The 16,542-nt window shown below is 38.1% G+C and overlaps 1 protein-coding gene across 4 annotated transcripts in view; it reads right to left on the reverse strand.

The window, feature by feature from the left end:
* The window catches only part of HSPBAP1 (HSPB1 associated protein 1), a 73,032-nt gene that overhangs the window by 45,980 nt on the left and 10,510 nt on the right, over window positions 1-16,542 (reverse strand). For all 4 annotated transcript variants that reach the window (XR_005024441.2, XM_036883488.2, XM_036883490.2 and 1 more), the window contains exon 2: window positions 3,147-3,332. Coding sequence is in view for 3 of the 4 variants with exons in the window: in XM_036883488.2 (XP_036739383.2) it covers window positions 3,147-3,332 (186 nt within the window). In the remaining variant the exon portion in view is untranslated. The remainder of the gene's footprint in view (window positions 1-3,146; window positions 3,333-16,542) is intronic.

A 16,542-nucleotide genomic window follows, 5' to 3' on the forward strand; every position in this document is an offset into this window, starting at 1 on the left:
AGACTCACAGAGGCTGAGAAGTGACTAGTGGTTACCAAGGGGGAGGGGTTAGTGTGGGTTGTGGGGGAGAAGAAAGGGATAAAGAGGAACAATAATTCGCAATCACAATGTAAGTTGGTCAGAGGGACAGTAGTACAGCATGGAGAATATAGCCTATGACTCTGTAACATCTTTCTGTGGTGATAGATAGTAACTGCACTAGAGGGGGTGAGTATTTAACAATACGGGTAACTGTTGAACCACTGTGTTCTATATTTGAAACCAACATAAGATTGTATATCAATGATACTTCAATTGAAAAAAAAAGCAGGCTATGAAAAATTAATACTTTATTTTTAAAATATAAAAAGGTCTACAGGGACATATATGAAAGTGTAATAGTAGTTATCTCTTGGTAATAGGACCAAGTATTTGTATTTCTTTGGACATACCCATTTTTAGAATGTTCCCTACAATGAGAAAGTCGTATTTTTATTTTTTAATTATTTCTATTTTAAAATAACACTTGAGCATTTACTATGTGCTAGGTGCTGTTCTAAATGTTTTATGCATGTGAGCACATTAAATCTTGAAGACATTTCTAAGATACAGAAAAGTTAAGTGACTTGCCCAACCTCACACAATAAGACAAAATCTGAATCCATGCAAGCTGACCTGAGTTGTCACTCTGTGGACACTGCTTCCCTACACTACTTGTGGAAGTACTGCAATTATACTCAAAGAAATAACTTTGAAAAGAACAAATTATTAAGACTGCTCACAGAATAGGAGAAAATATTTGGAAGTCATGTATCTGATACAAGTCTAGCATCTAGAATATACAGTCCTCTTCCACAAGTCAACAACAAAAAGACAAAACAACAATTAGCCCCAAAACAAAAAACACCTTACTTAGAAAATGGGAAAAGGATCTGAACAGACATTTCTCCAAAGGAAATATACAAATGGTCAATAAACAGGTGAAAAGATTCTCAGCATCATTAGTTATTAGGGAAACGCATCAAAACCATATACACACACCCAAGAGTGTCTAGAGTAAAATAATGGAAAAAGTGTTGGTGAGGATGTAGAGCTAGAGAAGCTGGAGCCCTTGTACATTGGAGTGGAACGTGAAATTGTTCTGGAAAACAGTTTGGCAGTTCCTCAAAAGGTTAAACAGAGTTACGTAAGACTTGGCAATTCCTCTTGTAGGTAGAAACCAAGAGAAAGGAGGACATATGTCCACACAAAATCTTGTACATGTGTGTTTATAGTAGCATTATTCATAATAGCCCAAAATTGGAAACCAACCCAAATGGTGATCAACAAATAATGGATAAATAAAATGTGGTACATCCATAGGATGGAATATAATTCAACAACAAAAAGAAATGAAGTACAGATACATGGATACATGCTATAACATGGATGGATCTTAACAACGTGCTACATGAAAGAAGCTAAACACAAAAGGCCACATAATGTAGGACTCCATTTACATGATATATTCAGAATAAACAAATCCATAAAAGAGCAAGTAGACTGGTGGTTGCCAGGGGCTGGGAGTAAGGTAGAATACAGAGTGACTGCTTAAGGGTTACTGGGCTTCCTTCTGGGTGACGAATAGAGACAGTGGTGATGGTTGTGCAACACTGTGAATATGCTAAAACCACTGAACTGTATTCTTTAAAATGGTGAATTTTATGTTATGTGAATTTTATCTGAATTTTTAAAAGGAACAAATTATTTTTAGTGAAAACTCACAACAATTGCTCATATAAGCAGAGACTGCCTACTTTTTCATTTATGCTTAAGTATTAACTTGAAAATGTCAAATTACTGTGCCTCATCTATAAAAACGTATAATAATAGAACCATTGAAGAAGATTAAGAGAGTATGTATAAAGCACTTAGAGCAGTACCTGACATGATAGCTCTCAAGAACTGTTAGCTATTAACAGCAGTAGTGTATGTGGGAACTAGCCAGAATGTGAAACAAAATTATGAGTCCTGTTTCTCTCCAAATTACTAATAGACACTTCAATGAATGGAAGATTTATTTGACTAAAATCAAGAAGGAAAAAGCATAAGCTGGCTTTACATGTGGCTGCTGCTGGTCTAGCATTTAGTTGCAAAATAAAATAAACACTTTGGTCTGTGATTAGAATGAGATGCCAAAGAGTTTCAGGACTATTAATCCTGCTCTAGCTGTCATGGGAGTACAAGGAGGTTCTATGACACCAGAAACCAAAGAATTCTATGAGATATTCTAGGATGTCAACATGAGAGAAAAAGGCTTGGAGAAGCTGGAAGGGAAGCTCAGTAATTTTCTAGTTCCTTCTGAGTTATTAATAGATAGTCACAGAAGTCACAGAGCCACTTTAGAGCAGTGCTGAATACACTGTCAATTTCTAGACTACCCATATTTAAACAGAAGTTAAACACATATCCTGAACCCAGAATACACATATTCTGAAGTCATGAACTCCTTTAGATTAGAAACAGCACTATTTATTTTCTTTAAATTAACTATGTTTAAAGTTAAGAGTAATTGCTTCATCTGACTAGAAGGCAAAAAATCAAAATGTTTAAAGTCTTCAAGGAAGAAGAGGGAGCCAGCAAGATCTAATTGCTTCAAAGGATGAAAAAAACCCAACCGTATATGTTTCCCATTTATGCAGTGCAACAGAGGTCAGGAAACAGATAAAGCAGAGACACAGAATTACAACCAAGACGAGGCACTATAAATAGCACCTGCAGCCACCAATAAAAGGACATGTTCTATATGAGTCAGAAGTGGAAGAGACTATTAGATTAGTATTAGTCTTTTTCAGTCACACACAACATAAATATAGCACATGCTAATAACAGCACGTGCTATTATTAAGCCTACTAATAATAATTGCACGTTATTATTATTAAGTGCCTACCACGTTCAATGAACCACGATACATGAACAAATACATTTTATATGGGGTTGTAAACTACAGGTTGTTTAGTTGAAAAAAAAAATCTTAACCATCCTTCCAAAACTTCCAATAAAATTTCCCCATCCACAAAATGGTTAAAAACAGATTAGAAGTAAAGGATTCTCTAGAGAGAAAGAAACCACTGCTCAGGATGTGGGAATGCTTTGAAGAAACATTAGTATTATGACAGAGTCCTACCTGTACCTCTGCTTTTCATTCCCATCCTGAATCGTATCTTCTTGCCACGAAGGACCTCTGAAAGGTGTTTAGCAGTCCAGTGTTGTGCTGGCCAATCAGAAACCATGTTACAGAAGATTGCTGGTAGTTGTAAAGACATTATAATTTCTTTTGCTTTCTCTGGAGTAAAAGGTTTGACACGTTTACCTAGGAAAAGAACGAAAAAGTAATATGAAAAGTCACTTCATATTAACAGGGAGAAAAAATAACCAGTGCCATTCTACAATGGCAAATATCTTTCTGTTTAATTACACTGCATTTAGACTTCACTTATTATTGTTTATATAGTTTATATAAATATTTGGCCTCCATAAACCACAATTCTTATGAGTTTTCTAATTAAATTTTAAATGTTTAAAAACATTTACAATTTTCAATGTCAAAAATGTTTTGAAAGGAGGCTTTTAAACTATTCCTTTAGATTTTAAAAGATGCACTTCTTTGAAAATATTTCCTAAATAGAAAATTATGTAAGAAATGCTGATGGGAATACTACTCAAGAGCAACAAGAACAGCTGGAATCACCAATAATTCTACTTTCAATATTACATGTTTATGCCAAGAACAGTACTGAACTAATACATCAGTCAATGGGATGGGGAGCTAGTTGTTGCAAGATTAAAAAAAAAAAAAGAAAAGATGTGCTAGGATAATGGTTATTAATTAGTGTTAATCTTTGACTTCCACTGCATCCATAAACAGTACAGGGGAATAGGTAAAAACTAATACTGTGACTTACTGAGTACTTCAATGCATTTCACAGAATCACAGAATGTTAATTCTGGTTAGGACAGTAAAGATTGGTATTTGTTAAATAAAAGAATAAGTAAGTTTCCCTTTAGACACATCTTAAGATTAAAGTTTTTTGGGAAAGTTGGAAAATGCTTCATATCCTGACCCCAACAACATATATTTACAATTCTCCCAAACAATCAGCTAAATTCTCGAAATTTTTTTAACTACTCCATAATTACATATAGTTCAATAAAAATTAAGAAAAGCTCATAAATTATCTAAATTCTCCCATCACCCAACTGTCTTCTAAACTTTCTGATGAAGGGAAGAGGGATGGGATAAGACTCATTGATGAATTTGAGTAATCTGTACTTGTCTGAATTTGTACTTGTACTGTAAGGCTTGTTTTTAAAGAAAATGAAAATTTAAGTCAATTTGGCCTCCTTTTCTTAAATGAGGACAAACACTTAGAGTCTTTTCCTAACTCTTGATGAAAGTGAGCACACTCTCAGCCTTTAGCAGCTGGCACTAGAGAACCACCTGCCATCTACATAGTCCAGGCTCCCAGTGAGGAGACCAGTGTGGGAGAGTAGAAGGAGCAGACAGGAAGGAGAGCTGGGGACTGCACGGAGTGAGCGAAAGAGAAGGCACCCAAGGCCCCCGGTTTACTTTAAGTGGCCTCTAAGGGCTGAAGAGCCCTGGATGTGACCAGGACTAAAATTTTCTGTATTTTCTTGAGATTCATTTTTTTCTACTTTTGACAGGTATGATAAATTCACATTAAAGGAGGGCGGAGCCAAGATGGCGGCATGAGTAGAGCAGCAGAAATCTCCTCCCAAAACCACATATATCTATGAAAATATAACAAAGACAACTCTTCCTAGAATAAAGACCAGAGGACACAGGACAAAATCCAGACGACATCCACACCTGAGAGAACCCAGCGCCTCGCGAAGGGGCCCGAACCAGGCCACGCCTACAGCAACAGCAGAGATAAACTCCATAGCAGCCGGGAAGGAAGCAGAAACCCTGTCTGCGAGCAGCTGCGCAGCACAAGCCACTAGAGGTCGCTGTTCTCCCAGGAGAGGAGGGCCACAAACCAACAAGAAGGGAAGTTCTTCCAGCCGTCACTCGTCCCAGATCTGCAAACTATTCCTATCACCATGAAAGGCAAAGCTACAGGCAAACAAAGATCACAGAGAAAACACCAGAGAAGGAGACAGACCTAACCAGTCTTCCTGACAAATAATTCAAAATAAGAATCATAAACATGCTGACAGAGATGCAGAGAAATACGCAAGAGAAATGGGATGAAGTCCGGAGGGAGATCACAGATGCCAGAAAGGAGATCGCAGAAATGAAACAAACTCTGGAAGGGTTTATAAGCAGAATGGATAGGATGCAAGAGGCCATTGATGGAATTGAAACCAGAGAACAGGAACGCATAGAAGCTGACATAGAGAGAGAGATAAAAGGATCTCCAGGAATGAAACAATGTTAAGAGAAATGTGTGACCAATCCAAAAGGAACAATATCCGTATTACAGGGGTTCCAGAAGAAGAACAGAGAGGAAAAGGGATGGAAAGTACCCTGGAAGAAATAATTGCTGAAAACTTCCCCAAACTGGGGGAGGAAATAATCGAACCCCCAACACGGAAATACACAGAACCCCCAACAGAAAGGATCCAAGGAGGACAACACCTAGACACATAATAATTAAAATGGCAAAGATCAAGGACAAGGAAAGAGGTTTAAAGGCAGCTAGAGAGAAAAAGGTCACCTATAAAGGAAAACCCATCAGGCTAACATCAGACTTCTCGACAGAAACCCTACAGGCCAGAAGACAATGGCATGATATATCTAATACAATGAAACAGAAGGGCCTTGAACCAAGGATACTGTATCCAGCACGACTATCATTCAAATATGATGGTGGGATTAAACAATTCCCAAACAAACAAAAGCTGAGGGAATTTGCTTCCCACAAACCACCTCTACAGAACATCTTACAGGGACTGCTCTAGATGGGAGCACTCCTAGAAAGAGCACAGCACAAAACACCCAACATATGAAGAATGGAAGAGGAGGAATAAGAAGGGAGAGAAGAAAAGAATCTCCAGACAGTGTATATAACAACTCAATAAGCGAGCTAAGTTAGGCAGTAAGATACTAAAGAGGCTAACCTTGAACCTTTGGTAACCACGAATTTAAAGCCTGCAATGGCAATAAGTACATATCTTTCAATAGTCACCCTAAATGTTAATGGGCTGAATGCACCAATCAAAAGACACAGAGTAACAGAATGGATAAAAAAGCAAGACCCATCTATCTGCTGCTTACAAGAAACTCACCTCAAACCCAAAGACATGTACAGACTAAAAGTCAAGGGATGGAAAAACATATTTCAAGCAAACAACAGCAAGAAGAAAGCAGGGGTTGCAGTACTAATATCAGACAAAATAGACTTCAAAACAAAGAAAGTAACAAGAGATAAAGAAGGACACTACATCATGATAAAGGGCTCAGTCAAACAAGAGGATATAACCATTCTAAATATATATGCACACAACACAGGAGCACCAGCATATGTGAAACAAATACTAACAGAACTAAAGGGGGAAATAGACTTCAATGCATTCATTCTAGGAGACTTCAACACACCACTCACCCCAAAGGATAGATCCACCGGGCAGAAAATAAGTGAGGACGCGGAAGCACTGAACAACACAGTAGAGCAGATGGACCCAATAGACATCTATAGAACTCTACATCCAAAAGCAACAGGATATACATTCTTCTCAAGTGCACATGGAACATTCTCCAGAATAGACCACATACTAGGCCACAAAAAGAGCCTCAGAAAATTCCAAAAGATTGAAATCCTACCAACCAACTTTTCAGACCACAAAGGCATAAAACTAGAAATAAACTGTACAAAGAATGCAAAGAGGCTCACACACACATGGAGGCTTAACAACACGCTCCTAAATAATCAATGGATCAATGACCAAATCAAAATGGAGATCCAGCAATATATGGAAACAAATGACAACAACAACACTAAGCCCCAACTTCTGTGGGACACAGCAAAAGCAGTCTTAAGAGGAAGGTATATAGCAATCCAAGCATATTTTAAAAAGGAAGAACAATCCCAAATGAATGGTCTAATGTCACAATTATCGAAATTGGAAAAAGAAGAACAGATGAGGCCTAAGGTCAGCAGAAGGAGGGACATAATAAAGATCAGAGAAGAAATAAATAAAATTGAGAAGAATAAAACAATAGCAAAAATCAATGAAACCAAGAGCTGGTTCTTCGAGAAAATAAACAAAATAGATAAGCCTCTAGCCAGACTTATTAAGAAGAAAAGAGAGTCAACACAAATCAACAGTATCAGAAACGAGAAAGGAAAAATCACGACGGACCCCACGGAAATACAAAGAATTATTAGAGAATACTATGAAAACCTATATGCTAACAAGCTGGAAAACCTAGGAGAAATGGACAACTTCCTAGAAAAATACAACCTTCCAAGACCGACCCAGAAAGAAACAGAAAATCTGAACAGACCAATTACCAGCAACGAAATTGAAGCAGTAATCAAAAAACTACCAAAGAACAAAACCCCCGGGGCCAGATGGATTTACCTCGGAATTTTATCAGACATACAGGGAAGACATAATACCCATTCTCCTTAAAGTTTTCTGAAAAATATAGGAGGAGGGGATACTCCCAAACTCATTCTATGAAGCTAACATCACCCTAATACCAAAACCAGGCAAAGACCCAACCAAAAAAGAAAACTACAGACCAATATCCCTGATGAACGTAGATGCAAAAATACTCAACAAAATATTAGCAAACCGAATTCAAAAATACATCAAAAGGATCATACACCATGACCAAGTGGGATTCATCCCAGGGATGCAAGGATGGTACAACATTCGAAAGTCCATCAACATCATCCACCACATCAACAAAAAGAAAGACAAAAACCACATGATCATCTCCATAGATGCTGAAAAAGCATTTGACAAAGTTCAACATCCATTCATGATAAAAACTCTCAGCAAAATGGGAATAGAGGGCAAGTACCTCAACATAATAAAGGCCATCTATGATAAACCCATAGCCAACATTATATTGATCAGCGAGAAGCTGAAAGCATTTCCTCTGAGATCAGGAACTAAACAGGGATGCCCACTCTCCCCACTGTTATTTAACATAGTACTGCAGGTTCTAGCCATGGCGATCAGACAGAACAAAAACATACAAGGAATCCAGATTGGTAAAGAAGAAGTTAAACTGTCACTATTTGCAGATGACATGATACTGTACATAAAAAACCCTAAAGACTCCACCCCAAAACTACTAGAACTGATATCGGAATACAGCAAAGTTGCAGGATACAAAATCAATACACAGAAATCTGTGGCTTTCGTATACACTAACAATGAACCAACAGAAAGAGAAATCAGGAAAACAACTCCATTCACAATTGCATCAAAAAAAATAAAATACCTAGGAATAAACCTAACCAAAGAAGTGAAAGACTTATACTCTGAAAACTACAAGTCACTCTTAAGAGAAATTAAAGGGGACACTAACAGATGGAAACTCATCCCATGCTCGTGGCTAGGAAGAATTAATATCGTTAAAATGGCCATCCTGCCCAAAGCAATATACAGATTTGATGCAATCCCTATGAAACTACCAGCAACATTCTTCAAGGAACTGGAACAAATAATTCAAAAATTCATATGGAAGCACCAAAGACCGCGAATAGCCAAAGCAATCCTGAGAAAGAAGAATAAAGTAGAGGGGATCTCACTCCCCAACTTCAAGCTCTACTATAAAGCCATAGTAATCAAGACAATTTGGTACTGGCACAAGAGCAGAGCCACAGACCAATGGAACAGACTAGAGAATCCAGACATTAACCCAGACATATATGGTCAATTAATATTTGATAAAGGAGCCATGGACATACAATGGCGAAATGACAGTCTCTTCAACAGATGGTGCTGGCAAAACTGGACAGCTACATGTAGGAGAATGAAACTGGACCATTGTCTAACCCCATATACAAAAGTAAACTCAAAATGGATCAAAGACCTGAATGTAAGTCATGAAACCATTAAACTTTTGGAAGAAAACATAGGAAGAACCTCTTAGACATAAACATGAGAGACCTCTTCTTGAACATATCTCCCCGGGCAAGGAAAACAACAGCAAAAATGAATAAGTGGGACTATATTAAGCTGAAAAGCTTCTGTACAGCAAAAGACACCATCAATAGAACAAAAAGGAACCCTACAGTATGGGAGAATATATTTGAAAATGACACATCCGATAAAGGCTTGACATCCAGAATATATAAAGAGCTCAAACGCCTCAACAAAAAACAAATAACCCAATTAAAAAATGGGCAGAGGAACTGAACAGACAGTTCTCCAAAAAAGAAATACAGATGGCCAACAGACACATGAAAAGATGCTCCACATCGCTAATTATCAGAGAAATGCAAATTAAAACTACAATGAGGTATCACCTCACACCAGTAAGGATGGCTGCCATCCAAAAGACAAACTACGACAAATGTTGGCGAGGCTGTAGAGAAAGGGGAACCCTCCTACACTGCTGGTGGGAATGTAAGTTAGTTCAACCATTGTGGAAAGCAGTATGGAGGTACATCAAAATGCTCAAAACAGACTTACCATTTCACCCAGGAATTGCACCCCTAGGAATTTACCCTAAGAATGCAGCAATCAAGTATGAGAAAGATCAGTGCACCCCTATGTTTATCACAGCACTATTTACAATAGCCAAGAATTGGAAGCAACCTAAATGTCCATCGATAGATGAATGGATAAAGAAGATGTGGTACATATACACAATGGAATACTACTCAGCCATAAGAAAAGGGCAAATCCAATCATATGCAGCAACATGGATGGAGCTGGAGGGTATTATGCTCAGTGAAACAAGCCAAGCGGAGAAAGAGAAATACCAAATGATTTGACTCATCTGTGGAATATAAGAACAAAGGAAAAACTGAAGGAACAAAACAGCAGCAGAATCACAGAACTCAAGAATGGACTAACAGGTACCAAAGGGAAAGGGACTGGGGAGGATGGGTGGGTAGGGAGGGATAAGGGGCAGGGAGAAGTAGGGGGGTATTAAGGTTAGCATGCATGGGTGGGTGGGAGAAAGGGGAGGGCTGTACAACACAGAGAAGGCAAGTAGTGATTCTACAACATTTTGCTATGCTGATGGACAGTGACTGTAAAGGGGTTTATAGGGGGGACCTGGTATGGGGAGAGCCTAGTAAACATAATATTCGTCATGTAAGTGTAGATTAGTGATACCAAAAAAAAAGGTAGTTCCTGTGTGGTAACCTCCAATGAGATCTACACAAGCGTATAAAGGGCATATAAAAGTGTAGACAAAGGGTCTGTTTGTGTTTATACAGAGGATCAAAGCCTAATTGGGCTACCCCGAAAATGAACTAAGATACGATATGAAAAAGAACTTCCAACATCAGCACTCTCTGGAAGACTCATGCCAGAAGATGATCATCAAAAAACCCCAACAAATGCACCCCTATGTTTATTGCAGCACTATTTACAATAGCCAAGAATTGGAAGCAACCTAAATGTCCATCAATAGATGAATGGATAAAGAAGATGTGGTACATATACACAATGGAATACTACTCAGCTATAAGAAAAGGGCAAATCCAATCATTTGCAGCAACATGGATGGAGCTGGAGGGTATTATGCTCAGTGAAACAAGCCAAGCGGAGAAAGAGAAATACCAAATGATTTCACTTATCTGTGGAATATAAGAACAAAGGAAAAACTGAAGGAACAAAACAGCAGCAGAATCACAGAACTCAAGAATGGACTAACAGGTACCAAAGGGAAAGGGACTGGGGAGGATGGGTGGGTAGGGAGGGATAAGGGGGGGAGACGTAGGGGGGTATTAAGATTAACATGCATGGGGGGGTAGGAGAAAAGGGAGGGCTGTACAACACAGAGAAGGCAAGTAGTGATTCTACAACATTTTGCTATGCTGATCGACAGTGACTGTAAAGGGGTTTATAGGGGAGACCTGGTATAGGGGAGAGCCTAGTAAACATAATATTCGTCATGTAAGTGTAGATTAGTGATAGCAAAAAAAAAAAAAAAAAAAAAAAAGGGCAGTTCCTGTGTGGTAACCTCCAACGAGTTCTACACAAGGGTATAAAGGGCATATAAAAGTGTAGGCAAAGGGTCTGTTTGTGTTTATACAGAGGATCAAAGCCTAATTGGGCTACCCCGAAAATGAACTAAGATACGATATGAAAAAGAACTTCCAACATCTGCACCCTCTGGAAGACTCATGCCAGAAGATGATCATCAAAAAACCCCAACAAAGATCCACGCACTGCTACAGCTGTAGATGCACTCATCCCACCAGTTCCTGGACCTGCCATGGGAATGAGGAAGGAGATATCTAAGCTGGCCTGTGCATACAGTAAAACAACAAAATTGGACTGGATCTATACTGTTGGAACTCAACCAAGAATTTGGAGAAGTGCAAATTGTAGCGCTCCAAAGTCTTACAACTACAAACTATTTATTGTTAAAAGAACATATGGCATGTGAACAGTCCCCAGGAATGGGTTGTTTTAATTTGTCTGATTTCTCTCAGACTGTTCAAGTTCAGTTGGACAATATCCACCATATCATAGATAAGTTTTCACAAATGCCTAAGGTGCCTAACTGGTTTTCTTGGTTTCACTGCAGATGGCTGGTAATTACAGATATGCTTTGGTTATGTAACTATACTCCTATTATGTTAATGTGTGTGTGCAATTTAAGTAGTAGCTTAAAACCTATACATGCTGAAGTTACTCTACAAGAAGATATATCAAAGAAATAATCAATCTTCCCATGTTTTCTTCCGCCTGCTACTTCTATAGCTTTTCTTCTTCCTTCCTAATTACAACCCTTAAATAGAATTCGTGCCTCATATCAAATTTACCGAGTATCATAATTCTTCCAAGTGGTAAAGATACCTCAAGACAAATGCTGGGCATAGAAGCCACAGGGCATAAATATGCAAAGAAGTAAAAAGCTAACTTTTTCAAACAATAAGGCTTCTCTCTCACTTACCAACTTCACATTTCCCTGTATGGCCCCGGAAGATGACTGGTTAGCCAGAGACGGGTAAGATTCCTCAAGGGAGGAACAACCTAAGACAGGCACAGTCGCAGGGGGGCCATCAGGTGAGAAACTGGGGATCAACAGAGGTGAGGCTTAGAACCTCACCCCCCCGTTCTGAGAGAAATCTTCTGCATACGTGGATGTTTTATTGCCCTGGTCTAGCTTGGATTAACACATAGTCTACAGGCACACACCTGATCATCTACATGTGCTCTCTTACAACACTAAACTATGTTTTCTACCTTTATCTTGTATCTACCTACCACTTCAGCATTTTATTAAAAATAATAATAATAAAGAGAGAAATGTGGTATCCACATATAAATCAAGTATAAAAACCAAATGAGTATTCATATTTGAACTGACTGTTTATAGTTCATAATGCATGAGCAAAACCGAAAGTTTCTGTGATGACTGCCCTTGTACTGTTCACTATGTAACTTATTCATTATGTAAGAATTTGTTCTACATGTAAAAACTTGTTTGTTATGCCTCAGAAGATTGGAGACTGACAAAAATTAGGCTTGGGGTGGAATAATGATTGTGCATTGAGCATTGACTCCCCTATACAGAATTTTATTGTCGTTAACAACCATTTGATCAATAAATATGAGAGATGCCCTCACAAAAAAAAAAAAAAAAGGACAGACTTCCAATGGTAAAATAAATTAGTAACCGGGATGTAATGTATAGCGTAAGGAATATAGTCAAGATATTGTAACAGCTTGGTAGGGCGATAGCTGGAACCTAGAATTATGTATATAAATGTTCTACCACTGTGTTGTACACTTGAAACTCATGTAATGTAATACTGTGTGTCAACTACCCTTCAATAAAAAATAATTATTAAAAAAAAAAAAAAACCCCAACAAAGATCCACGCACTGCTACAGCTGTAGATGCACTCATCCCACCAGTTCCTGGACTTGCCATGGGAATGAAGAAGGAGATATCTAAGCTGGCCTGTGCATACAGTAAAACAACAAATTTGACTGGATCTATACTGTTGCAACTCAACCAAGAATTAGGAGAAGTGCAAATTGTAGCGCTCCAAAATCTTACAACTACAGACTATTTACTGTTAAAAGAACATAAGGGATGTGAACATTCCCCAGGAAAGGGTTGTTTTAATTTGTCTGATTTCTCTCAGACTGTTCAAGTTCAGTTGGACAATATCCACCATATCATAGATAAGTTTTCACAAATGCCTAAGGTGCCTAACTGGTTTTCTTGGTTTCACTGGAGATGGCTGGTAATTACAGGTATGCTTTGGTTATGTAACTATACTCCTATTTTGTTAATGTGTGTGCTCAATTTAAGTAGTAGCTTAAAACCTACACATGCTGAAGTTACTCTACAAGAAGATATGTCAAAGAAATAATCAATCTTCCCATGTTTTCTTCCACCTGCTACTTCTACAGCTTTTCTGTAGAGGGGTCATCAGGTGAGAAATTGCGGATCAACAGAGATGAGGCTTAGAACCTCACCCCCCCTGTTCTGAGAGAAATCTTCTGCATACGTGGATGTTTTATTGCCCTGGTCTAGCTTGGATTAACACATAGTCTACAGGCACACAGCTGATCATCTACATTTGCTCTCTTACAACACTAAACTATGTTTTCTACCTTTATCTTGTATCTACCTACCAGTTCAGCATTTTATTAAAAATAATAATAATAAAGAGAGAAATATGGTATCCACATATAAATCAAGTATAAAAATCAAATGAGTATTCATATTTGAACTGACTGTTTATAGTTCATAATGCATGAGCAAAACCAAAAATTTCTGTGGTGACTGCCCTTGTACTGTTCACCATGTAACTTATTCACTATGTAAGAATTTGTTCTCCATGTAAGAAGTTGTTTGTTATGCCTCAGAAGATTGGAGACTGACGAAAATTAGGCTTGGGGTGGATTAATGATTGTGCATTGAGCATTGACTCCCCTATATAGAATTTTATTGTTGTTAACAACCATTTGATCAATAAATATGAGAGATGCCCTCACAAACAAACAAACAAAAAAAATTCACATTAAAGGTCTTACCCCAATTATACTTAACAGCGAGAAGCTGGAAGCTTTTCCTTTAAGATCAGGAACAAGACAAGGATGCCCACTCTCCCTACTTTTATTCAACATAGTACTGGAGGTCCTAGACACTGCAATCAGACAACACAAAGAAATAAAAGGCATCCAGATTGGCAAGGATGAAGTTAAACTGTCCCTGTTTGCAGAGGACATGATATTGTACATAAAAAACACTAAAGAATCCACTCCAAAACTACTAGATCTAATATCTGAATTCAGCAAAGTTGCGGGATACAAAACTAATACACAGAGATCTGTTGTATTCCTATACACTAACGATGAACTTGCACAAAGAGAAATCAGGAAAACAAGTCCATTCACAATTGCATCAAAAAGAATAAAATACCTAGGAATAAACCTAACCAAGCAAGTGAAAGACCTATACTCTGAAAACTACAAGACACTCATGAGAGAAATTAAAGAAGATACCAATAAATGGAAACACATCCCATGCTCATGGATAGGAAGAATTAATATTGTCAAAATGGCCATCCTGCCTAAAGCAATCTACAGATTCAATGCAATTCCTATCAAAATACCAACAGCATTCTTTGATTAACTAGAGCAAATAGTTCTAAAATTCACATGGAACCACAAAAGACCCCGAATAGCCAAAGCAATCCTCAGAAGTAAGAATAAAGCTGGGGGGATTATGCTACCCACCTTCAAGCTCTACTACAAAGCCACAGTAATCAAGACAATTTGGTACTGGCACAAGAACAGACCCACAGACCAAAAGAACAGACTAGAGAGCCTTGATATAAACCTAAGCATATATGGTCAATTAATATATGATAAAGAAGCCACGGACATACAATGGGGAAATAGCCTCTTCAACAACTGGTGTTGGCAAAACTGGACAGCTACATGCAAGAGAATGAAACTGGATTATTGTTTAACCCCATACACAAAAGTAAATTCGAAATTGATCAAAGACCTAAATGTAAGCCATGAAACCATAAAACACTTAGAAGACAACATAGGCAAAAATATCCTGAATATAAGCATGAGCAACTTCTTCCTGAACACATCTACTCGAGCAAGGGAAACAAAAGCAAAAATGAACACATGGGACTACATCAAACTAAAAAGTTCCTGTACAGCAAAGGACACCATCAATACAACAAAAAGGCATCCTACAGTATGGGAGAATATATTTGTAAATGACCTATCTGACAAGGGGTTAACATCCAAAATATATAAAGAATTCACATGCCTCAACACCCAAAAAGCAAATAACCCAATTAACAAATGGGCAGAGGATATGAAGAGACAGTTCTCCAAAGAAGAAATTCAGATGGCCAACAGACACATGAAAAGATGCTCCACATCACTAATCATCAGGGAAATGCATATTAAAACCACAATGAGATATCACCTCACACCAGTTAGGATGGCTAGCACCGAAAAGACTAAGAACAACAAATGCTGGCAAGGATGCAGAGAAAGGGGAACCTTCCTACACTGTTGGTGGGAACGTAAGCTAGTTCAACCATTGTGGAAAACAATATGGAGGTTCCTCAAAAAACTAAAAATAGAAATACCATTTGCCCCAGGAATCCCACTCCTTGGAATTTACTCAAGCAAGGGAAACAAAAGCAAAAATGAACACATGGGACTACATCAAACTAAAAAGTTCCTGTACAGCAAAGGATTCAAAAACTTCTTTGCTGTACAACTTCTCAGATTCAAAAAGACATATGCACCCCTATGTTTATCGCAGCACTATTTACAATAGCCAAGATATGGAAGCAACCATAGTGTTCTTCAGTAGATGAATGGATAAAGAAGATGTGGTACATATACATAATGGAATACTATTCAGCCATAAGAAAGAAACAAATCCTACCATTTGCAACAACACAGATATAGCTGGAGGATATTATGCTCAGTGAAATAAGCCAGGTGGAGAAAGAGAAGAGCCAAATGATTTCCCTCATTTGTGGAGTATAACAACAAAGCAAAACTGAAGGAACAAAAGAGCAGCAGACTCAGAGACTCCAAGAAGGAACCAGTGGTTACCAAAGGGGAGGGGTGTGGGAGGGCGGGTGGGGAGGGAGGGAGAAGGGGATTGAGGGGTATTATGTTTAGTGTACATGGTGTGGGGGGTCACGGGGAAAACAGTATAGCACAGAGAAGGCAAACAGAGAATCTGTGGCATCTTACTACACTGATGGACAGTGACTGCAATGGGGTGTGGGTGGGGAATTGATAATATGGGTAAGTGTAGTAACCATATTGTTTTTTCATGTGAAATCTTCATAAGAGTGTATATCAATAATACCTTAATAAAAAATTTTTTTTAAAAAGTCTAACCCTTAC

This window comes from Manis pentadactyla, chromosome 1 (assembly GCF_030020395.1).
Source record: "Manis pentadactyla isolate mManPen7 chromosome 1, mManPen7.hap1, whole genome shotgun sequence".
Taxonomy (NCBI): Eukaryota; Metazoa; Chordata; class Mammalia; order Pholidota; family Manidae; genus Manis; species Manis pentadactyla.